Here is a 26,531-nt window from a genome sequence, read left to right on the forward strand (position 1 = left end):
CTTCCTAATAGTGAGTTGCAAATCCTATTTAGCGAGTCGCTAAAAAATTGCTATTCACTAAATAGGATTAGTACATGGCCCATATGTATTTTGCATGTGCAAACAAGGTCGCAAACCCGTTTGCGCATGCAAAATAGGGTCGTACATCTGGCCCCAAAACTATTATTTAGGTGTCTAATTTCCAAATTATAAACTGACATAATGGATTTAGTGCATAAAGTGTCTCTTTGTAGAAAATATCACAGACAAATGTTGTAAATTAGTCCAGTTTAGGGAGGGAACATAAGTACACCGAACAAACATACCTTAAGAACAGGTGTCATTTAAAACTATTGTGCATTGTAACTTTATCCGTGAATTGAGCCCCTATTTTTTGTTTGGTTAACTACACTTGTTTATAATCCCACAACGTTTGCTAATATTGATTGTGCACCGTTAAATCATTTAATGCTGCTGGTTGGACTGAGTTTTGGCAGATGCATGTGCATTATCTGTTACTGTTACTTCCCTTATACAGAGACCTTTTTTGGAAAATTGGGCTCTGTGAGATTAAGTCTTAGAAAATTAGCTGGCATTTCATTTTTTACAGTCATGAACCATGTAGTACAAGAAGCATGTCTTTTCATTTTATACAATCACAGGTCCCTCCGAGACGGATCTGTCAGCAAGACTAGCTTTCGATGTCTAATTCCCTATACATTGTTGAAACATGGCGCATTGTCTTAAATCAAATGAAAACCGATATTGCTTTTTATGCCTTTGCTATGTTTTAAAGATGTGTGTTTACTGTCTCAGGTGTAAAAGTGAAAGAATTCATGAATGCAAAAAACGTAGATAACATTTCATAAAACAGACTTACTAAAAAGTATGTCATGGGGATAGCAGCAAAATCCAACCTACTATATTTATATACAAACTAATAGTAGAAATCATTTGAGTATGCTACTGCGGTGATTACACGCAATGTATACTTTCAGCGCAAATCTCCTCCACTATTTGTAATTTTTTCTATGACCCGACAAAAGATTCCATGTTATCGTTCATCGAACGCTATTGTGTGGCTTTTGTGGTACTTGACACAGTGTATGGTACTAACACCTTTTATCCCTACATCATGAAAGTGGGTTTGAGGCAACTGCCTTGTGTTGCAAGCGTGCGCATGGTTAAGATGGCCTACTGCCTTTGACATTCCCCAATAATAACATAATACCATAACCACACATCACATCACCACATTACAATAACTCGACACACTAACAACATACCAGTAATAAAAATAAGTCTGTATCAAAAACGTAGGTTACCTTCATCTGGGAGATTGGTGTCGTTTCTAGTCCTTTTGATGGAGACAACCCTAATTTGCGGGTGAAGGCTATAGTTGCATATCTATCAGACCTGGCAACTCAGCTTTATTTTCAATTTATGTTTAGTATTTTGTTGCAGGTCAGACCTGGCCGCGAAGTGCAAAACAGAGCTTTATATAAAAGGACAGAATAAAATGGTCAGCCTGAACCAAGAAGCCAGCACAGGACATTTTATAATAGAAGTAAAATACGTGGGAAAGTTGGGGGGAGGAAGAGAATTAGGGATCTGAAGCAGAGGAAGAAGGATTAGGGAATCATTTTTCATAAACGTCAACACATAAGAAATAAATGTTTATCATTATACAGCAGAATACAGAAAGACTTTTTTTGCAATTATAAAAATGTACAGTTTGATTTTTTCCAATTGTTAAATGTTCCTGGCAACTAGGAAGAGAACAATCAATACAGAGAATTATCAGCACAAAGAGAAATCCATTGAAAGGGACATATTTAAGGTTGGATTTGAAAGTATTGAAGGAGAAGGACATCTAGGGGAGGTCGAAAGGTTCTAAATAAAGTTTCTGCAAGAGAAGGCTTGCTTTCTAGTTTTCTCTTTATCTGATTTGGAAATTTCGAGAATCAGTTGGTTTTCTGTCCTGTGATAGCAAATGGCCAGAGAGGCTTTTTCTGGAAGGCCTTAGGAAGGACGATTTGTGAACATGTAAGGGTTAGTGAATCAAGAAGTACGATTTAAGTCGGATATGGCTGCAGGTGTTAGTCAGTGACGATTCAAAAGCACGTAGGTGAACAGATAGTGCTCACAGGTATGAAGATAAGCCACTGCTTGGAAAGCAGCCTTGAGATGGAGGCAGAGTTAGAATGGTATCACCGATGGTATATTGCTCCATGAATAAAATAGCTTGCCCCCTTCCAATTGATTTCTGGCTTACTCCTACAGATAAACCGCGCATTCCAGCTAAAACAGTGCGTATTCTGGGTGTAATGTTGGATAACAATCTTCAGTTGGACTGACAAGTCAATAAAATAGTTGGTACCTGCTTCTCCCTGATCAGAGCCCTACAGAAGATACTTCCGCTATTGCCAATCTCTGCTAGGACACAAGTGGTGAGGAGCGTTATTCTGAGCAGGTTGGACTATTGTAACTCCCTGCATCTGGGAGCACCAAACTCATTGATACTGAAACTGCAAAAAATCCAAACATTAGCAGCAAAGTTATCTCTAAACAGGCAGCGTAGGTCCTCTACATCTCTCGCTCTAAGTGATCTCCACTGGTTGCTGATCCGTCAGAGAATACAATTCAAATCCCTCTGTATCGTCTTTAGAGCAGCACATGGCTTGGGACCTAAACCGCTGCAGAGAAAATACACTTGTTATATTCCCTCGAGAAATCTCTGCTCATCAATGGCAAATTTGGTGAATACTACAAGATTTAAAAGAACAAGGACTGGAGGCAGAGCCTTCAGCTCTGCAGCCTCACGGCTGTGGATTGATCTCCCATCTGACTTCAGACAGACTCAGAATCTGCTGCAATTCAGGAAAAAGCTAAACATGTGGGGGCATATAAAATTATCGCCGCTTGAGCGGCAGAAAACTGCCGCTAAAACGGCGATAATGGGCTTGATAATATGCTCTATGAAATTCCAATTGAAGCCCATGTTAGATGTGAAAGACATCTAACCTGAGCTTTAATTGGAATTCCATAGAGCATATTATCAAGCCGATTATCGCCGGTTTAGCAGCAGTTTTCTGCCGCTAAAGCGGCAATAATTTTATCGCCTGGCTTGATAATATGCCCCCTAGTTGTTCCAGAGGAAGGAGAAAAACAAAGAGTTTTTCTGATTCTGATCTGTCCCGACATCTCTCCCTGGCTTTCTCCACTTTTCCTTTATTTGTCTTGTCCCTGGGGTTGGCCGTTTCCACGTACAATGACAACATGGCAACTCTCAGAGCTAGGATACCCATTGGGTTACAGTGCGCTATATAAGTCCAGCTTACATTAGATTACATTACCTCCATTGATATGGAATAGGATAAGGGCTTGCATTACAGATTGTTGTTATTTGGAGGATTCAAGTTGCACCTGTTAGTAGTGGTTAGAGAGGATATGGGCAACCAATTAAGGACTGTGCTAGAGATATGATGAGTATGCCCAGATGTGGGTCCCATACATTCTGTGCCAAAGGGCTAATCAGTGTGCAACTGCTTGAACTCTATGTAGATCAGAACCTGTTTGGGGTCACTTGGGTTCCATCTGGAGAGGATCCAACATTTTAGTTCAGGCTGTGACTGTTCCTATTAGAATCAGGTCAGGTTTGATTTGCATATGACTGGTCTCTGTCTGAAGTGGGCACAGTGAATAAAAAACAATAGGGGTGGAATGCAGCCCAGGTAATTAATAGAGTCTCAGATTGATTTAAGCATTCCACCTATTTCGTTTTTGCTTTCTACTTCAGTTGCCCTGAGCATTATGGGTATGCACAAACATGGGTCCTGCTCTCACTATGCAATTAGACCAAAGCTGCAACTCACTTACAAGGACAAAAAGACAAAATCAGTTTTTTGTCTTCTGTTGCTCTCCATATGTGACTTGGCCTTTTAGTTTGGGCAGGACAGTTCCTATTGAAGCAGGGCCAAAGTGATTGGCTTGTCTGGAATGCAGTCCGAGCTATCAGCATGGGCTGAGATTATTTCAAGCATTCCTTCCATCACTTCGTTGTTTATTTCAGCAGATGCTCTAAATGTGACAGGTGTGCTCAGATGTGGGTCTCAGTCTTGCTGTGAAATGGGTCTTATGCTGTACTTTATAGACTAGGCCTAAGTAGTCTGAGGTTGATCTGTGGTTGCTTGTGTTCCCCTCTGGAAATGTTACTGGCTAGGCAACTTGAGCTGGATTTTTCCTACTGGAGCCAGACCAAAACCTATTTGCATGCCGCTGGTCTCTATCTAGAGAGGCATAGCGGATAAGAAAACAATTAATTGCAATGTATACCTGTGCTATCACCAGTGGCTCAGATTAACTCAAACATTTCTTCCAATAATTTGCTGTTTGTTGCACATGAAGTCCTTAGTGCAGTCTGTATGCCCAGATAGGGATTATTTGCTTCTTGGGAACAGTGCACAAACTGCACTTCAATGCAAAGGCCTATATAGGCTGAAACTTGTCTGGGGGTGCTTGTGTCCCAGTCTGGAGTGGACCTGACCTGGAAGGTTGGGCTGGACTGTTGATTGTGTATTGGAATGCACACCCCGTGACTATCAGAGGCTGGAGTTAATTGATTCATTCCTTCCATGACTTTTTTTTTTCATTAGGTCTATCTCAAGATTTTGCTTGAAGCAACTGGTTCTCCTCCTGCATAGCACCAGTCCCCTCCAGCAGATGGGGATAGATTACACACTCACTCTTTCCATTCAGTCTCCTGCAAAGTATCCACAATCTATTCTTCAAACATTTTACTATCGTAAACCGCTGCTTTATCATAGGTTATCACCAGTATTCTAATGATACCCTGATTTATTTGAATGTCTCATCACCGGCTGATGTTCTTCTCTGACCCTGGATCAAATTCATGCATGGAAGATTCATAAACATCTAAAGGTAACCCTCCCTCCCCGCTTCCAAAAAAATGAGATCCGACTTATCTCCCTTCTTTTCATATTATGCTGTCCTGAGCATAATATCCAATTACCTGCATGTGTTAGTTACTGTTATTAATCACAGTCTTTAATTGGAGTTGTCAATTTCACTGAGGAGGACATTGTTCCAGTTCAGAGAGGACCAGTTTTTCTGGTGTTTTTTCCTTTATCGACGTGGTGCATTTAAACGGCAACAATACCTAGCATTGGGGGGCAATCCAGCGAGGGCAGACAGGGAGCTTGCACCTACCTGGGCTCCGACAGTTGTACCTGGGACGGCAACGCTGTGGGTCTCCTCTGCCACCGACTGAGATCACTGGCCGCAGTTGGAGGAGACTACAGCTCCCAGCGTGCCTAGTGCTAGCACCTTACTTCCGCCTACCATCGCGCCCGGAGGCGCAGAAAAGGGAGAGGCTCCCTCGGTGGAGCGGGGGCATCTGTGAAATCCAGCGAGGGCAGACAGGGAGCTTGCACCTACCTGGGCTCCGACAGTTGCACCTGGGACGGCAATGCTGTGGGTCTCCTCTGCCGCCGACTGAGATCATTGGCCGCAGTTGGAGGAGACTACAGCTCCCAGCGTGCCTAGCGTGAGCACCTTACTTCCGCCTACCATCGCGCCCAGAGGCGCAGAAAAAGAAGAGGCTCCCTCCGCGTCGCGGGACGCGCGCGGGCGGCGCCGGGCTAAGCCCGGGCAAAGGGCGGGCCGTCTGTGGCCGTCAGGGGTCGACTGGGGTCGGGACGGGCTGCCCCCTGACATCTAGACCCGAAGGCGCTGTGTGTATCGTCCGGAGACTACATAAGACATGGGTAAGAGGAAACATTTGGAGGGCGAATCCGAACTGAGCAACATAGCACCTGGGAAGAGCAAGCTGAGGAAGACCAAAGCTAAGAAAAAACGCTTGCATGCAGGTGGAAACTGTGTAATGGACCGTATTGACAACATAATTGAAGAGTGTGGGGAGCTGCTTAACACCCCTTCTACCTCTGTTGCAGGCGGGAGAGGGAGGCTACTAGAGGTTCGGTTGTTGTTCCGGACATGTTTCTCATCAAAAAAAGTGGTGAGGATCAGAGTGCAGTGGTGCCTGGTAAAGAGTCTGCCTGTAGGGCTACAGCCATTATTTATGATAAGGAGCATGTCTCTCTCTCTCCAAATGTGACCTTACCTGTGGTTAATCAAATGGCAAATATTGTCTGTAACAATAGATTTTCTATTTTGGGAGAAATTGGTACTGATACGTGTAATTCTGCATTGCCTCTTTTAGTTCCCCCAGCCCTAACTCCAGATGTGATTGCAACAGAGGGTGGTTGTATTATAAATTCTACTGTTGGAACTCCTGCTGTAGAAACAAGTGCTAGTGATGTGAAATCCCTACTGGTGGTGGTGAAAAACCTTTGCTCTTTGATAGTGTCTATGCAAAGCAAAATCGAAATCTTAACCGTTACTGTTAAAAAGCTTGAAGAAACTAACTTGGGCTTTAGTGCTTATCCTGTCAACAAGGTACCCATGCAAGGTGGGGGTCTGAATAAAGTTTTACCAATAGTGGCAGACAGGTATAGCGAGTTTTCTAATGTTAGTAAGAATAACACACCCCAAGAGCAAAACTCATCAAGTAATCAGTCTAGATTCTCAAAACTGGCAAGGGCTGATCAATTTCTCGATTGCACCCCGAGAAATGTAGGACGAGATAATAGAACACCCGTGGGTAACTACTCGGCCAAGAAGCATCATGGAGGCCCACCTTCTGTTAACGTGAGACCTGGAACTTATCCTGGGGGTAGGACTTACCAAGGAGATTTAAAACATGAACCAAATATTTATACGCCTCACCCACACAAAATATATATGGTGAATGTCCCAAGGTTGCATTCTGGGTCCGATTACGAAACCAGTGAATCCTTGTCTAACAAAGTAATACACTGGATTAGACATGTGAGGGGCTGTCATTCGGTGATCAGAGCTGACATTGCTGGAGTTAGAAGGTTTTCACGGGGTGGAAGTGAGCTGGATTATATAGAGGTGGGTTTTATTGATGCTAAAATTGCAGGGAATTTAATCAATCTTGAGTTTAGAAGCTGCTCCCCGGATTGTTCTGCAATACAAATGAGGTCTATTCCCTTTCGGTTATCACGGGCAGACGCTCTCTACAGTCAGTCTATGGGTGACTCATGCTTAGAACGAAATGACTGACTGACTAATAAAAGTGCTGTAGATGACTTTATAGTTTGCCCCTTAGTGACTGGTAAAACCTTAAATATTGTTTCAGAGCAAGGTACCATTGATAGCTCCGAATCTAAAGGTTTTTCTATGGAATTGGTGAGTACACCCCAATTGAGTAGCATCTTGGAGGTTCAACAGGAAGGAAGTGTAATTCATTCAGAGCATGGGATGCTTTTCTCTTGGAATATTGCAGGTTTAAAATCAAAAACTAACGACCCTGATTGGACATCGTTTCTCAATCTTTATGATGTTTGTTTATTCCAGGAGACTTGGCTCCTAGAGGCCCACTACTCCTGGGTTCTTGAATTGTAATGTTCTTGCAGAAAAGGGTAAAAAAGGGCGCCCTTCAGGCGGTCTTACTATTTGGATTAAGCAGGTCCTTGGCACTACTGTCAATGAGTTTCCTACTTTACATCCGGATATTCAGCTTCTCAATGTCAAGTTTAAAAATGGGAAATCTCTAGGCATTTATAATGTTTATGCTAGAAGCACTGGTGGTAAGAAGTCCGATACCATAGTTTGCCTGGAGGAACTTATGTTTCTCTATTCTCAGCACTCCCATGTAATCATTGGAGGAGATTTCAACACTACCTTTGAACCTTTATTTGGTGCCGACTGCAGTGTTTCGGATGAGGAGGATAGTCTATGGGGTATCCCAAAATTAGACCTTGAGCCTGTCAATCGTTGGTCTGAAGTGGCAATTCAGATTAATGCCCTCTGTTTGAACAAGGGGCTGCGAGCAACCAATGGCAGGTCTGAGCAAGATAAAGTAGGGTCCAATACTTTTAAGAGTGGCTTACGTGCCAGTAGAATCGATTATATTTTGTTATCCCTTGATCTGTGGGTTGATCTGAGAGGTACGATGATTATCGATAGATTAGAGAGTGACCACAATCCTCTTTCTTTGTCACTCTTGTCCTGGGCGTACCCTATTGCCTGCTACGACTTGTCTGTTCAGACTCAACAAGATCTAGTCATTGCAAATGATATGCGCCATGTTAGATGGGTGAAAGTAGTCCAAAGTAAAGAAAATCTCAATCTTATTTCAAGTAGCCTAAGTTTTGCTACTGAGGAATTAGCGGCTGAGTATAAAAAGAGTGCCCTAGATTTATCCCGTACCCCTGGTATAACGATTCATGAATCTTTTTTCTTAGAACTTAGAGATATTTTTGTGAGGCCATGTAAACCAAACATGAACAAGTATGATTCTTCCCCACGCTGGTACTCCCCAGAGTGTAGAGAAGCTCGCTTGAATTTGGGTATTGCCCTCAAAAGTGGTGTAAGTTCCTGTGTCCGCTCTGCAAGGTATGCTTATAAGCAAGTAATATCAAAATCCAAACGAGCATGAGATGACCAAAGATGGCAGGAACTCAGGGAAGCAGGTGCCCAACATGATTCTAGACTCTTTTGGGCAGTTCGCAAGTGGGGGTAATCCTGATAAACCCCAAAACTGGGTATCGCAAAAAGCGTGGGTTGAACATTTCGAGTCCCTTTATGCCAGAGCACTACCCCTGAGTTTCAACCTGTGTTGTACCAGGATGAAGCTTTTACCCTGGGTGATGTTGATAATGCCCTAAAACTTGTGGTTCCAGATAGGGCGCCTGGTATGGATGGAGTTCCAGCCGATATTTTTCTGAGTAATAGTGAATCCTGGGGAAAGTATACACTAGTATTAGCTAATCTGATTGCTAGAGGTGCCCCGACACCCACTTCCTGGAAAGGCGCTGAAATTATTCCGGTGTTTAAGAAGGGGAATAAGTCCCTCCCCGGTAATTATCGACCAATCAGTTTGATTGATACCACACAAAAAATTCTGGGTAGGTTGATTTTGAACAAAGTGTTGGACTGGGCCTCTGAACATTTAATTCTTTCCCATTTGCAAGCTGGATTCAGAGCTCGAATAAGCACCATCGATCAGGTGTTGCATTTTGCTCTTAGGTGGGGGCAGCCTGTATGCTGCCTTTATTGATCTAAGGGCAGCATTTGATCTTGTCCCCCGGGCATCTTTATGGGCTGTCCTAGACATAATGGGTATGCCACCTTTATTACTTTCTCTAATTGTTAGACTCCACGTGGACAACTTTGCACAGATCAGGTGGGGTTGTGTAGGACAAGTGACCACCCAGTTCCCTATACAGAAGGGGGTTAGGCAAGGCTGTGTTCTTGCGCCAACTTTATTTTCTATGTACATCAATGATGTGGCCAAATTGCTAATTGACGCAACCGTAGATGCCCCTACATTGGCAGGTGCCAAAATTCCTATTTTAATGTTTGCCGATGATTGTCTGATTATAGCTAAAACCCCGAGCGGCCTCCAGAAATCTTTTTTTGAGGACTTTTGTTCAGTTCGTGGGCTAGAAATAAATGTTTTAAAATCTAAATTTATGTCTTTTAATCAGTCTAAATCTTTCAAGGGTAAAATATTCATGAATAACCTGCCACTTGATCAAGGTCAAGATTTTATCTACTTAGGTATTTGTATCCAACATGATTTGGGCTGGAAGAAGCAGGTAGATTTGGCAACCCTCAAACATTCTCAACTCTCTGGTGCGCTGAGCAAAGAACATACCAAATCTTTGACAAAACCAATCGACCCGGCAGTCCGTGTGTATTATGGAAAAGTGGTTGGTGCAGCGCTCTATGGAGTTGAGTTATGGGGGTTTGAGAACCTACATAAAATGTCTACCTCAGAAAATAGATTTTTACATAATCTTACTAGATTACCACAGAGTACTCCCGTGTCCTTTGTTTTATGATTTAGGAATGAGACCAATAGCACTAATTGCCTCGCTTTGCCCTGTTTTATACAGGCGACGATTATGGGATACCCCGGAACTTGGGCTTTTTGCCCGTGGCCTCATGGACATAATTAAGATCGATACCTTTCACAAAGTCAAGTGGCTCCATAGGATATATGAGATGCTCAAAGAGTTGGGTCTAAAAGATCTGTGGGAGGACCCAGTAAATGCCAGGTTCCCGCCAAAACAAGTATTGAAGGCTTTATATTGGGAAATGGTGGCTATTTGAGTTTATAGAAGTACAGCCTCTCTCTCACTAACAGGTGTATTTCTCGATTTTAAGGATACGATTTCCCAGGCTTCTTTCTGGGATGATATTACCAATTCTTTGGATAGGAAGCTTTACTTCCAATTTAGAGTTGGTAGTCTTCCAGTTCGAGAATTTACATCTAGATGGTCCTCGAGAAACATACTAAATTGCCCGGGTTGCATGGCATCTGCTGAATCAATTAACCATCTTTTGTTTCAATGTCCATCATATGTAATCCCGCGACGGGCTTGGATAAAACCAATGTGTCGACAGCTGGGCACTAGGAATGCTAAGGTAGCAGTTAGAATTTTACGCTCTACTGAAATTCCATGTATTTATATATCTGTTGCTAAATTCCTTGGGAGGGCCTGGGTGATTAGGAGTAAATTGTTGGCTGGGCAGATTGTCTAAACCCTTGAATTATGAATTAAATTGTAACACTATTTATTTTCCTAAAACTGTTTTAATGTGTTTTTTCTTGCTGTATTTATATCCAATCTTTGTATGCTTTTATGACAATCGTCGAATAAAGCTAATTTGATTGATTGATTGCCTGCTGAATGCCAGGGATATTTAAAAGAATGAATTGGAGGCTGACCATTCCTGACATCAGGCCCCACCCCTATTCCTTAAGGCACGACAGTCTTTCTGCCCCACTGGGGGCAGAGCATCTCCATCCCCATCACAAGCGAGAAATATGAATGATTTTAGTCAAAGTTTAAGGTTTGCAGCACATTCTGGGTAAGAAAGCGTAGTGGGAACCATTCAAATCTATCCACCTTGGACTCCTCTAAATTTTCAGAGATGTCTTGTTGCTTCAATTCAGGGAGGACCTCAAGACCTGGCTCTTCGACTGAACTGCAGATCCCTCCTTTAGCGCCTAGGGATACCAACACGTAAGTAGTCGCGCTTTACAAGAAACCTAATTGATTGATTGATTGGTTTGGTAAGTTTTCCTGAGTGGCAGCAAAGTGCTGGCCCAAATTCCGCAGCTGCCCACATTTTTCAAGATGAAAATGTGATGTTTACACATCTTGTTTTTGAGGCCTTTCCTGATGGGGTCAATAGGCCCAGGCACAAAAGTGGGGTACCGTTTTTATTAGGAGAAGTGTGGGAACACTGTTTGGTGTCAGGGATCAAGCTCAGATTGGGACAAGGCACGGTCACAGGGGTGTTTGTTTATTGCAGAAATAAGGAATTTCCCCTGAAGGGGTAAACATATAATGATTACCTAAAGGTTGAGAAGAAGGCAGGACAGAAGCTGAGGACTTAAGCAGGTTTGAACAGGCCGTGAACAGGGAATTGGGAAGTGTGCAGAAGAAACTGTGAAGATACTCTAATACAAACCTCGGGAAGGGTGAGCAGGGAAACGATAAACAAACTATCATAAATGATAGTTTGCTCCTCAGGAAGTGATCTATCTGTGAGGTTAAATAGATCTTACAATGAGGCAATTAGCAGATTTATCACACAGAGTTCAGTGAGACACCCAGCAGCGCCTACAGAGAAGGAGCACTGGGTGGTTCCCTTTTCAAAAGGCATACCCCTTAGAGTCCAACTGGCACTCTTGGAAGCACTAAAAATCAGGATAATAATAAAACATACAAGAAGTGAAAGGAAAACAGTAGAACTAACACAGAAACAGGAAATGGGCCCAGGGAAAAGTTGGATTGGAATAAGGGCCAGGCACAGGACTGGAATACACAGACCAGTGAATTCTGGAAATCCGCACTCTAAATAGGACAGGACAGAAATATGCAGCCAGAAAAGAAACATAGAATACAAGACAAGGAATCAGCATATGAAAAACCAGCTTGGATATAAGCAGTCAAAAATAGGAACTAGGCAAACCCAGGAACAACGAGGCAAGAATAAAACAAGGGACAGACAACAGACACAGTAACTAATCAGAACAGGAACATAGAAACAGTATTTTCCCCCCACCGCTTTTTTATCATAATCATCACCTCCTTTAATACTTAACCCACACTCATTTCTTCCTCCCATTCCTACCTAGTGAAAGCACCCAAACCACTCTGTACCACATTCAGAACAGAAGCAACTACTTCAGTATCCAAGCTTTTGACAGCTGCCCCATCCACTGTTTCCCAATCCAATGACATCTTCCTTAGGCAACCTGCCAGCACATTCTTCCATCTATGTACAAACTCTAAATCATAGCGATATTCTTGCAATCTATCTGCAGGCCTAGCAAATCTTGCTGATCCTTTACCAGCCCCACCAGCAGACAGAATCTTGATCGGAGGCTCTTAATATGAAGCCCACTACCCACAAATATACCAGAAAATATTCCGCACCCCATGCGGCTGCTAGGGCTTTTCGTTCAATTACCGAAGTGTTCCTTTCTGCTTGGTTCAGGGTGTAAGAAGTGAAAGCCACTGTTCTTTCTATCTTATCAAGCTTTTGAGACAAAACTACTCCTATACCTGTGGTACTGGCATTTACAGTAAGAAGAGATATACACTTGACATCAAATGTAGCAAGAATCACTGCTTCACCTATCTCTTTCCTAATACTCTCAAAACTCAAACGTGCTCCCCTTATGCAAACGTTTCCTCACACTTTCTGTCTTATCTGCAACATTTTCTACACATTTAGAACAATATTCTGTGAGACCTAGAAAAGATTTCAATTGGTCTTTATCCTCAGTGTTGGGTGCAGATCTTATGGCCACCATTATGGAAAAATGACAACACTGGGCACAGTGTAGTTAATTGTAGAAGGGCAAGTAAAGTCAAGACATACATAAACACAATAACATGATAAAAACAGGAACAACTGTCTAGAAATATAGACTATTTTATTTCATTCTTTTTCTTTGATGTTATTTTTTTATATTATTTTTTAATAGAACATATTTTTTATATATAAAAATAACAGACATAAATAATCCCAATATTATAAATTGAACCACATGCTTGTAATACTTTAAACAATCAATACAATGGACATCATGATTTCATATTCCTGATCGCACAATTTCTAAATTATAATTCTCTGATAAGTCAATTATTTCAATTGCAATCCTTTCGTATACATATTAATTTTGAGCTTCTGTCCATATTTAACAACCATACAGAGACTGGCGGCTTTGTGGAAAAACCAACGCGTTTCAGCTAGGCCTTCATCAGGACTCCGTCATAGGGATTACTAAACAACAAAACAACAAAATATATATATATAAACATGATTTTAGTCTAGAGTTTATAAGCCCTTTCAAAACACATATAATACATTTAAAAACACCTTGGGTAACCAAAAATGATGAAAATACATATAATCAGAGGTTTCATTCCCTGAGTTAGTCAAATTAGAAAACCAACCTCAACGACTTTAATAGACCAATAAATGTGGTCTGATTTACACATTAATAAGACTGAGTCTTCAAAGTTCATGCATGTGACAATAGCTTGTAGGTATAGCAAAGGCATGCTGGTGAAAACAATGTGCATTATAAGCAAACCTAACAGTACTCTTATAAATAGAGGTAGTCCTATTTTGAATCTCATCAAATAGGATAAAGCATAATGTTACCTCAGTCTGTCTCGTGCGTGTCACAAGTTGGATTTGCTTAAAAGAGGACAATAACATGGAGTTTTAATCCCCTTAATATGATACTGTAGAAGGAAAGGAATTGAAAAAAAGGGAGAATTATGACCTTATATTAACCCTTATAGTGTATTTTCTTGCGGTACTTGCTATACTTAATGGAAAAAATTAATATCCTCACTTACTAGTCCTATTATGTGACCTGTGTAAAGTTCCTCGTAGGAAATAGATGAAGGAAAAATCACAACCTCTCCTCATATATCAGGTCATTTGACGACAAGGTCACTCCATTCGCATAAAACGTCAGTTGCCTTAATGTTAAAACAAACATATGTGCCAAAGTAAGGTCACAAGAGAATGTTTTCTCAAGAATGACCCAAAAGAAGAAAATTAATGTTCATAAGATAAATACCAACCTAAAGGCGATCGGTAGAAATAATAAATGAAGTGCTCTATTTGTTTATATTTCTTATCTCAAGAAGCAGGGTGGGCACCAATTAGTTTAAAATAATTCTGTTACATGACAAGATTCTGAAAGTCAAGAGGGAAAAGAGTAGGGATAAAGCATAACACCAAAATGCAAGGGAAAAATTATGTAATCGCTAATATAGGTTTTAGTCAACGAAGTGCATGACACACTATTTCTGTAATTTTACGAAAAGACGGCCACTCAGAGAAACAATAACTCGGCTAATTACATTGCATGCCAGCTATTTACCTAGTTACTGACAAAAAATGAACGTTGACATAATCCTGGCAAATTAGCTATAGCTGTCGTAACACTCTATATATGCGAGATTCCATAACAATACGAACACTCGAAAAAACGGTAACATAACCGACTAAGTTATATGCTCGCGATTTTGCCTCATAACCGTTACTCATACCAGCAAGCGTCTAGTTACTTAATCCGATAATGCGGTTTGAATTTAATGTGCTAAACCAATTCCTAACTATATAATCCCCTTACATCCCTCTCATTACTTACCAGAATGATGAAACGGTCGTACTCTTTCTCCTGCCGACGCCCAAGCCAAAGCTTTTACCGACCTTGTTAGTTTAAATAAACAACGCGTCTTTGTCTCATTACATATGATGTCACTAAGGAGGGCCCGAAATACATTGCGCGGATGTTCTGAGCTTCTGCGCGCCATCTTAAAGTTGCTAGTTAATATAATCGCATACCATCTAACAACCCGAGTTCAGGTCAATGTAATATAAATATAATCCTTTGAGTGCCAGTCTGATAATAATGGGACATAATCACTATTCCACAAGGACTACAAACGATAGCCCCATATAGGTATGTATGTAATCACCATACCAAAACGAATATCGCGATCCTAAATTGTATTTGTAAATCGCTGAGTAATGGTTAGATAATAAAAACATGATTTGGTGGTTCATACTGATTTAACATGTAATTCTGTCACATGAAAAGGATAATCATATAAGAGAGGTCTAATCCCCGGGTAAATATTGCGCCATTATATGGCCACCAACAGACAATGCTTGGGCTTAATCCCAGCACTGGATATTGTGTAGCCTAAGTATTCAACTTGTTCTGTCAAGAAAATACATTTATTCCGGCTCACAGTCAAGCCAGACTCCTCCAATTTTCTAAATATTTGTCTGAGGATAGCGTTATGATGTTCCACTGCCTTTCCAGCAATTAATATATCGTCTTGAAAGTATACAACACTCTCTATACCTTCAAATATGCTTGCCATCATCCGTTGAAATACACTCACAGCTGATGCTAAGCCAAATGGCATGCAAGTGAATTGAAAGGTGCCTTCTGTAGTGATAAATGCAGTTACTGCTTTCAAATCTTTATGAAGTTTGACCTGATGATAAGCACTTCTCAAGTCTAGTTTAGAGAAGTACTTAACATCTCTAACAGTTAACAACAATTCACTAATATTAGGGAGAGGAAAAGTGTTGGTTACAATATCATGATTTAAGGATCTTATGTCAACACAGAACCTCAGGCGCCCATCAGCTTTTTGAGTAATAACAACCACAGAAATCCAGGGTGAAGCCTCCACCGGTTATATCAACCCTCCATTTAACATGTCACTCAAAAGTTCTTTCACTCCATTTCTCACTGAAAATAGCACTCTCCTGAGTTTGTGTTGTATCGGTTTGGCATTCTCTTTTAGCATAATCTTGTGTATATATCCCTTCAAGCATCCAAGTTTATCTTTAAAACCTTTGTGTGCATCATGTAAAATATCTGTCAAATGGACATCTTCCATACCATGACTTGACAGGGTGACCATATTGGTGCATCCATCGCAGTATAGGTGGACCAACACTCAATCATATACCTTTCTTTCAACGTACTTTGTCCCACACCATATGGACCCCACCATGTTTCCCAAAACATCTATGGATTCACCCTGGTATCCCACAGGGTTAAGATCTTTAGGTTTCAGTGAGATATCTTTCAACAGGTTTTCAAATAAAACTTCTGGGATTATAGGGATTCCGAGTCAATCAGGAGCTCGACACCACAGCCACACACTTTGAATGTTGCCATAGGCCTCCTAATCCTCCTTGTTCATTTCTCCCCTTCCATAGTACCACCTACCACCAGTATCCTATCTCTGCACATATGTTCTTCTCCTCCTTCGATGATGTTAGCCCTAGATTTGCTCCTATCTTTGTCGACGTTATTCCGCTGTCTGCAAATCTGTGAATAGTGACCTTTACAACCACATTTCCTACAGTCTTGATTAACTGCAAAACACAGCTTAGAGTCAGCTAGATGATATGCACTCCCATACCATGCACATTCTTTCATCTTGCTCCTTCAAGGTGTACCTAGGACCCCCTTAACATTTGTTTTGACACCACAAAAACCTCGCCTTCTTCCTCATGCAAACCATTCTCTATGCTGGCAACTTCACCACAGCCCTTCTCTCTTTTGCTTGATTCTTTCATACACTTCTGGGATTCTTCAATGACTTTAGCAATGCCTACCGCCTCCTTAACAGATGGATCTTTTGCAGCCCATAACCTTTCTTGAATTTTTTTTTTCTGACACTGCACTATCAGTTGGTCACGGATCAGCTCCTCTGTCATTAAGCCAAAGCGACGCTTGACCGAAAGTTCACGCTGTCTTGCCACAAATAAATCTATGGATTCGTGTTCAGCTTGGGATTGGGTATAAAATGTATATCTCGCCGTAACTAAATTAACTTCTTTCACAAATCTTGTTTCCAATTGATTAAGTGCATCTTTATAAACACTGTCCAGAGATTTACCATTGGGTTCAACTGCCATTAGCAAGTACTCAAAAATGTGTTGCCCTTCACTACCTGGCACACTTAAAAGCAGGGCGTTTTTACTCACCGGACAAAGATTTCGACCATCAAGCGATGTAATATAATTTCCCAGCATCTCTACCCAGTCGTTCCAAACAATAGCTGGTGTGCCAGGTTGTGGTAAATAAAACTGGTGGCATAATTATATTGGACTACATAGCCATTGCACTGTGGAGCAGTTATAAATTCACCTTCAAAATGAAAATCACCCTGCACACCGTATAAATTATAATCATTGGAGTGTGAATCACCGAATCACTGCGAGATATTGCTTAAAGTAATGGTGTGCAGATCACTGAAATGAGGAACTGCCCCTGCTGTTACCTACACGTACTACGCAAATGCTCCCAGCAATCTACTGTGGTGTGCAGGTCACTGTGAGGGAAAATGCACATAACAGGAGAATGTAGAAGACTAGGCTCTTTAAGACAGAGGTGTAGGAGAGTAGGATCTGCTTCACATGTTTACCCCCACTTTTTGCCGGTGTTTCACTGTTTTTCGACTTTAGTCTGGCTGGGACCCTGCTATTCAGGGCCCCAGCATAGCTGCTTCCTCTCTAACATGATTCCACGTACTTTAGGTACATTACAGATTGGATCTGAGGTGCCCTTATAAGTCCTTAGTATATGGTATACTATGTGCCCAGGGCATAGGTACCCCAGAGGCCTACCAGGGGCTGAAGCATGTATTATGCCACCCCTGGAAAGCCACCCAAAATGACACCACAGGTCTACTACTGCAGTCTGGGTAAGGTGGTGCATGCACCCCTTACTGTGATATAGGTTACCTATATCACTATATATACACACACACATATAAACCTATAAGTCACTCCTATGGCAGGCCTTATCAATCCTGAAGGCAGTGTGCTTGGTTGTTATGTGAGAGGGTGCCCCTGCATGAGCAGAGTCCCTCTGCACCGTTCGGAGACCCTTCTCTGGTGCTGTTTGTAGTGCAGCCTGACCATATACTCTTAAGTGCATTATAACCAAACGGTAAATGTTAACTTTGAACTGGCTGCACGGAAACATGTCGTGTTTGGTGTCAAACACCTTGGAATCATACCCCCACACCAGTAACTGGTGTGGGAGTATGATCCCACCCTTCTAGAGAGAGAGAGACATGACAGCATTGGCATACCCGGTAGAAACTTAATAGAGCCCTGGCGTCACAAAATGGATACTGCAGCCACAGACACGAGTCTGGCCTCCTGCTGCTGACCGAAACTCCGGCAGGGGAGGCCTGGACAATAGGTTTCCTGTCACAGGGAGGTGTAACCATCTCCCAGACAGGCTTATGTGTATTGGGGCTGGGTGGTAGCACACTCTGAGTGCTTTCAAGTCCTGCAATGGGGGCACATTTGGTGTCCCTGTGCATCGTCCAGCTCAGACCGGTTCAGGGGCTTCCAGCCCCTGCTCTGGTGCGAAACTGGACAAAGGAAATGGGTGTAGCCACCCCTCTTTCCAAACCCCCCCATAGGTGGGTCCCCAGAGTAGGCCAACCCCTTCCATAGGTATAAGTAAGGAACCTCTGTAACCAGAACTTTAGATTTCCCTGGATGAAACTCTGAAGCCAAATACTGGACCTTTGACGCTCTGCTCAGACCAGAGTACTGATGAAATCTCCCTTGGGGTCAAGTGACTCCCCTGCTTGGCAGGCACAAACAAAGCAATTTGCCAGTCTGCATTATCAAAGGTACTGCTGTACTCTGAAGTATTTTTAGCCCAGGATGAGGATTTCCAGACATCTCAGAGGCTGACCCTAGTCCCCAGCAAAGCCGAGACCTGCAGCCCTTGTGAGAAGCCTGGAACTGGAACTCCTGGTCACCGTGCACTTTTGCAAGTGCATTGACTTCTCGATGTCTCCTGAAGTTGTGCTTGGGCTGATTTGTAGCCCCCACCTCAAGCACTGAATCCACCAAAGATTGTTGGCCTGGTCATTCCGAGTGACCCGTGGCCTGCCATTTTGTGGTTTGTCTTGAGGTCCTTTTGTGATCCCTGGTCCATTGACTGATGGGTCCCTGAGGGGGTAACTTTGAATTTCTTTGGGCTTTCCTGGTTGCTCCAGACGTGCCCAGACACCCTACCAAGTGGTGAGTCCCCCAGACCTTGCTGGTCTGCACCGAAGCATCTTTCTCGTTTCTGCATGGGTTGCTGTTGCCAAGGCTTGTATTGTCCAATCCGGGCACTGATGCTGCAGCACTTGACATCCTTTGTGGGACAGCTCGAATCCAGCTCCTAGTTGTCCTCAACACCCCCTGGTCCTCGTGGCTAAAGAGTCAAGCTTCACCTCTTTCACCTGAAATCACCCGACATTGGTGGGCATCTGCTCCTCGCCTTCCTGGTCACTGGCTAGTGACCCAGACTCTGTCCCTTCTGCTTTCAGGTTCTTCTCATCGCAGAAGCTCAGGCTTGGATCTCTCCGGACACTTTGCATCTTCACGGCAGCAGCACTTCTTCGCCAGCTCCCATTGAAATCGACAACGTGACCCGACACCAAAAGACACCTATGCACCCGGCTTCCCTGGCTGAGATAACACGAGTACTCCGGTGCTCCTGTGGGTGCTAGCCCTAGAACTTCCTAAGTCTAAAAGGGTTTGGTCCTGACTCATTTTCTAAGTGTCCCTAAACTTTAAAAATGTAACCGCGACTTTCCACATAGAAGCTAACTGGAGCTCGCAGCTGTGTTCACACACTGCACACGGCCCCCGTGGGTCCCCTGTGTCACTACCTTGGGTGTTTCCTTGGGGTCCCAGCGATTCTACAGGCTCTAGGCCTTGTGTCTAGTTAAGTCGTGGTTCTTATACCACTATTTTAGTATATGGTTTGGCTCGTCACTAGGGCCTGACGTGTATTTGTGCTATTTTACTGTGATTATTGAAGCGTAACTTATGTGTTTTGACCTCTAGTCTCATAAAGAGACTAGGAGGGTGTGTTTAGTAATAAATACATATATTTTATATATATACCTGGTGTGGATATATTTCATTTAGGAACTCAAGAGATTATAGACTGGTAAAACAAGCTGCTTTACATTCATTCAAGACTTAGCCTGAAGGCTGCTCTCCATAGCTACCACTATGATAGCTTTCAATAAAGGTTGTCTTTAACCTATAACCAATAAGGGGTTATTTGGACTGATACAAGGTGCCCACTATAACTAGTGGACAGCATATATCAGGCCAACTTCTCACATTGGTGTGCAGCGTGTGGGATTCCAGCTTGCTATTGTTTTACCAGATAATCTCAATTGAGTGACTAACTGAAAACAACTAAAGGTACCCTAGGTACATATAATACAAGCTTTAGAATACAGTAAGTTCTACAGAACTTAGAGTTGTGTGTTAAGGGCTAGCACACCCTTTCTACAACTCAAGAGAGTTTAGCAGGCCACACTAGAGTAGGTAGTGCAATACACCACACCACACTCGTAATGTCTTCAAGGCCAGGAACCAGTAGGTCCTTGCCAGAAGCCAATGGGCTTCAAGATTCCCAGTATGATAAACTCTCATTCATGGAATTGAGAGCATTGTGTACAACTAGGAAACTGAAGACAGGCAAAAGCCCAACCACCCAGCATCTCATAGAGGTACTCAGGCTTGATGACCTTAGCAGATCTTTAGGATCTGAAGGGATAGGCAGAGTGGGTGGGACAGCACCTGAGGAAAGGCTTAGGGTTGTAACTCCCCATGACCTGACCTCTGAGGCTGGCCAGGCAGATAACAATGATCTGGACCTGGAAAATCCAATTTCCCCAGACAGTGATGGAGAGGACCATAATGGACCCCTCTTTGTCCCTCCTGGGACAGTTGGTGGTGGGCCAAGAAGGTCAAGAGCTCCCTCAGTGGAGTCTAACCATTCTAACTCATCTATAGGGACCTCTATCGCCTCTCATAGGAGGGAAACCTCTCAGGAGAGAAGGAGAGCCTGCGTAAGTATGAGGAAGCTCAGCTTGAAATCAGAAGAAAGCAGGTAGCCCTAGATAAGGAGGCCCTAGAGCTCTACAGAGCTAGAAAAAAGATGGGACTAGATTCCCATGGTGGCAGCAACATCCCTATAGATAGGGAGAGGTCCCATGACCATAGAAACCTGAATTAGATTGTCCCTCCCTGCAAGAGTGGGGATGACATCCACAAATGGATAACTGCACTGGAAATGGCCTGTAAAGCACAAAGGGTCCCCCAGGAGCAGTGGTCAGCAATCTTATGGCTCTCCTTTGCAGACAAAGGTAGAGATAAGCTCCTCACTGTTAGAGAGGAGGAGTCAGATGATTACAACAGTCTGAAGAGTGCCTTGATTGATGGGTTTGGCCTAACCACTGGGCAATACAGGTTAAAGTTCAGGGATACCCACAAGGCACAGACTCAGGACTGGGTAGACTTTGTAGGTTGTGCTACTAAGGCTCTGGAAGGTTAGTTACTTGGCAGTAAAGTGCATGACTATCAAGGATTGTACAATTTAATTATGAGGGAGCAGATCCTTAATAATTGTCAGACTCAGCTGTTGCAACAGTACCTGGTAGACTCAGATCTGACCTCTCCCCAAGAATTGGGAAAGAAGGCAGACAAGTGGGTCAGAACCAGGGTGAGGCAGAAAGTACAGAACCAAGGTGGTGAACCCAAGAAGCAAGATCCTAAAAACTCTGACAAGGGTGGGGAGAAGGGTAAAGACCAGAAGTCTTCACAGGGCCCCCAAAAATCTTCTTCAGGTGGGGATTCACAGTCTAACAAGGGAAAAGGCCAAAAGAAACCATGGTGCAAAATTTGTAAACAGAAAACTCACTGGACCAATGATTGCACCAAGTCCAAAGGATCTACTCCAGCCACCATTGCCCCTAAGGCAACTGTTCCCCCTAGTACGGCTACAATTGGTGGTGGTAATGTCCAGAATAAGGGTGTAGTAGGATTGACCCTGGATTCTGAGATGGACTCTGGCGTAGTCAGAGTTCCAACTTAGGCTGTTCTAGTCTGTGATGGGGGCATGGATATGTCCCCCTTTGTGAGTCCCAGTAATCAGGGCAAATACAGACAACAGCCTTTAATAAATGGAATAGAGGCTTTGGCATTCAGGGACACAGGAGCAAGTGTCACAATGGTGAAAAAAGATCTTGTGGATCCTGGGCAGATTATACTTGGTGAAATGTACCAAGTGACCAATGCTAGCAATGTCAGAACAGACCATTCTCTGGCGTTGTTAACTTCTCCTGAGGAGGGGTAACTGGCCTTAAGAAAGTTGTGGTAAGTGCAGACCTACCAGTACAGTGATTGCTTGGCAATGATCTAGAAACTTCAGCTTGGGCTGAAGTGGAGCTCAGGACACATGCAGAAATGTTAGGGATCCCTGCTCATGTCTTTGCTGTGACTAGGTCACAGGCTAAAATGTCTAAATCTGAACAGGCCCTGGATTCTGGAATAATGGACCAGGTGCCTCCCAAGAGGAGGAGCAGTATGGTTGAGGCAGTGCCTTCCCACCTGACTCAGAATGCAGGTCAGTCTCCTCAGGGAGATGATCTTGAGCCTGAAGAAGGAACTGTCCCAGAGGAGCTTGAACCTGACCAGGTTGAGTTCTTGGGGACAGGGGGCCCTTCCAGGTCTGATCTGAGCCAGGAGCAGAAAACCTGCTCCTCTATTGAACACCTCAGAAAGCAAGCTGCTGATGAGGCTGCTGGGAATGCTAGTGACACCCATAAAGTTTAATGGGATGATTGACTCCTTTACTCAGAGAGTAGAGACCCCACGCCTGGTGCATCCAGGAGGTTGGTTATACCTCTGACGTTTAGGGGCTTCCTATTGACACTAACCCATGATATTCCCCTAGCAGGACGCCTGGGCCAGAACAAGACTTGGGACAGAATTGTCCCTCACTTTCACTGGCCCCACATGTCTGAAGACACTAAGGAGTTTTTTTGCTCCTGTGTGACCTGCCAAGCCAGTGGCAAGGCAGGTGGAACCACAAAGGCCCCCCTGATACCACTACCTGTGGTGGGGGTTCCCTTTGAGAGCATTGAGAGTGACATTGTTGGTCCCATGGATCCTCAGACAGCACCTGGGCACAGGTTTATACTGGTGGTGGTGGACCATACCACCAGGTTCCCAGAAACAATTCCCCTAAGGACCACTACAGCACCTGTGGTGGCAAGAGATCTCTTGGGTGTATTCTCAAGAGTAGGCTTTCCTAAGGAGGTAGTATCTGACAGTATCTGACTAACTTCATGTCTAGTTACTTAACTGCTATGTGGAAGAAGTGTGGAGTGAACTACACGTTCACCACACCCTATCACCCACAATGCAATGGTTTAGTTGAAAGGTTCAACAAAACCTTAAAGGGCATGATTAAAGGACTCCCAGAAAAGCTTACGCGAAGATGAAACATACTCTTGCCCTGCCTTTTATTTGCACACAGGGAGGTGCCTCAAAAGGGGGTTGGCTACAGCCCTTTTGAAATTTTTCGTTTGGTCACCCTGTCAGGGTTCCATTGTGTCTGGTTAAGGAAGGATGGGAGTTACCTCTCAAGCCCCCCACACAGGACATAGTGGACTATGTACTTGGTCTCCGCTCCAGGATGGCTGAGTATATGAAAAAGGCAACCAAAAACCTTGAGGCTAGCCAAAGATTACAAAAAGCCTGGCATGACCAAAAGGCTGTACTGACTGTCTACCAGCCAGGACAGAAAGTGTGGGTGTTGGAGCCTGTGGCCCAGGCAACCCTCCAGGACAAATGGAGTGACCCCCATACAATTGTTGAACAGAAAGGGGAGGTCACCTACTTGGTAGACCTTGGAACCCCTAGGAGTCCCCACAGGGTACTTCATGTCAACAGACTTAAACCATATGTTGACAGGGCAGACATGGGCTTGCTCATGGCTACTGATGAAGGACAGGAGGAAGAGAGTGAACCACTCCCTGACTTGCTTTCTCAGAACCCTGATGATGGGTCAGTGTATGGTATAGCCTTGGTAGGCAGCCTCACTACCCAGCAGTAAACTGACTGGAGAAAACTTCTCAGTCAGTACAGACATATGTTTTCTCTGACTCCAAGTCAGACCACCTGGTGCACTCATGAAGTGGACACTGGGGACAGTCTGCCTGTGAAGAATAATATCTATAGGCAACCTGACCATGTCAGGGACTGCATAAGGACTGAAGTCCAAAAGATGTTGGATTTGGGAGTTATTGAACCCTCAGATAGCCCTTGGGCTTGTCCAGTAGCCCTGGTACCTAAACCTCACACCACAGATGGCAAGAGAGAGATGAGGTTTTGTGTGGATTACAGGGGTCTCAATGCAGTCACTAGTACTGATGCCCATCCCATCCCCAAGGCAGATGAGCTAATAGATACTTTGGCCTCAGCCAAGTTTCTAAGCACATTTGCCCTGACAGTTGGCTACTGGCAGATCAGACTAGCTGATGATGCAAAGCCAAAGACAGCATTTTCTACCCCTAGTGGGCACTATCAATTTGTGGTAATGCCCTTTGGTTTGAAGAATGCATCTGCCACTTTCCAAAGGTTGGTGAATCAAGTCCTTAAAGGCCTAGAAGACTATAGTGCAGCATATCTAGATGATATTGCTGTCTTTAGCTCCACCTGGGAGGATCACCTGGTCCCCCTGAGGAATGTTTTGGAGGCCCTGCAAAAAGCAGGCCTAACTTTCAAGGCTACTAAGTGCCAGATAGGGCAGAGTCAGGTTGTGTACCTGGGCCACCTTGTAGGTGGAGGCCAGGTTCAACCATTGCAGAGCAAAATCCAGACCATAATGGACTGGGTTGCTCCAAGTACCCAGACTCAGGTGAGAGCCTTCTTAGGCCTGACTGGGTACTATAGAAGATTTGTCAAGGGGTATGGATAAATAGTGACACCCCTGAATGACTTAACCTCTAAGGAAATGACCAAAAAGGTTCAGTGGACAGCGAGCTGTCAAAAGGCATTTGATGACCTGAAGCAGGCCATGTGCACTGCTCCCATTCTGCAAAGTCCTGACTACTCCAAAAAGTTCATTGTCCAAACAGATGCATCTGAGTTGGGGGTAGCGGCTGTACTGTCACAGTTGAATGATGAAGGTCAGGATCAACCAGTAGATTTCATAAGCAGAAGGTTAACCCCCAGAGAGAAACGTTGGTCAGCCATTGAGAGGGAGGCCTTTGCTGTGGTTTGGGCTCTGAAGAAGTTGTGGCCATACTTATTTGGTACTCAATTCTTTGTTCAGACAGACCATAAGCCCCTCTTATGGCTAACACAGATGAAGGGTGAAAACCCCAAACTTCTCAGGTGGTCCATTTCCCTACAGGGGATGGACTATACAGTGGAACATAGACCTGGGAGTAGCCATGCCAATGCAGATGGACTCTCCAGATATTTCCACTTAGAACATGAAGACTCAACTGTTCAAGGTTAGTTTAATGTCCCTGCGTTTGGGGGGGGGGGTTATGTAGGAGAGTAAGATCTGCTTCACATGTTTACCCCCACGTTTTGCTGGTGTTTCACTGTTTTTCGACTTTAGTCTGGCTGGGACCCTGCTATTCAGGGCGCCAGCCGAGCTGCTTCCTCTCTAAAATGATTGCAAGTACTTTAGGTACATTACAGATTGGATCTGAGGTGCTCTTATAAGTCCCTAATATATGGTATACTATGTACCCAGGGCATAGGTACCCCAGAGGCCTACCAGGGGCTGGAGCGTGTATTATGCCACCCATGGAAAGCCACCCAAAATGACACCACAGATCTACTACTGCAGCCTGGGTAAGGTGGTGCATGCACCCTTACTGTGATATAGGTTACCTATATCACTATATATACACACACATATAAACCTATAACTCACTCCTATGGCAGGCCTTATCAATCCTGAAGGCAGAGTGCTTGGTTCTTATGTGAGAGGGTGCCCCTGTATGAGCAGAGACCCTCTGCAGCATTCGGAGACCCTTCTCTGATGCTATTTGTAGTGCAGCCTGACCATATACTCTTAAGTGCATTATAACCAAACGGTAAATGCTGACTTTGGACTGGCTGCACGGAAACATGTTGTGTTTGGTGTCAAACACCTTGGAATAATACTCCCACACCAATAACTGGTGTGGGAGTATGATTCCACCCTTCTAGAGGGAGAGACATGACAGCACTGGTATACCCAGTAGAAACTTAATAGAGCCCTGGCATCACAAAATGGATGCTGCAGCCACAGACACGGGTCTGGCCTCCTGCTGCTGACCGAAACTCTGGCAGGGGAGGCCTGGACAATAGGTTTCCTGTCACAGGGAGGTGTAACCACCTCCCAGACAGGCTTATGTGTATTTGGACTGGGTGGGAGCACTCTCTGAGTGCTTTGAAGTCCTGCACTGGGGGCACATTTGGTGTCCCTGTGCATCGTCCAGGTCAGACCGGTTCAGGGGCTTCCAGCCCCTGCTCTGGTGCGA

At 43.8% G+C, this 26,531-nt stretch overlaps 1 protein-coding gene across 1 annotated transcript in view; it reads left to right on the forward strand.

Moving 5' to 3' along the window:
- The window catches only part of LOC146855394 (uncharacterized), a 54,562-nt gene that overhangs the window by 19,447 nt on the left and 8,584 nt on the right, over positions 1-26,531 (forward strand). The window contains exons 3-5 of the mRNA XM_085651131.1: positions 5,952-6,043; positions 7,500-8,481; positions 9,987-10,164. Of these exons, the coding sequence (XP_085507257.1) occupies positions 5,952-6,043; positions 7,500-8,481; positions 9,987-10,164 (1,252 nt within the window). The remainder of the gene's footprint in view (positions 1-5,951; positions 6,044-7,499; positions 8,482-9,986; positions 10,165-26,531) is intronic.

This window comes from Triturus cristatus, chromosome 4_1 (assembly GCF_964204655.1).
Source record: "Triturus cristatus chromosome 4_1, aTriCri1.1, whole genome shotgun sequence".
In the NCBI taxonomy this organism is placed as follows: domain Eukaryota; kingdom Metazoa; phylum Chordata; class Amphibia; order Caudata; family Salamandridae; genus Triturus; species Triturus cristatus.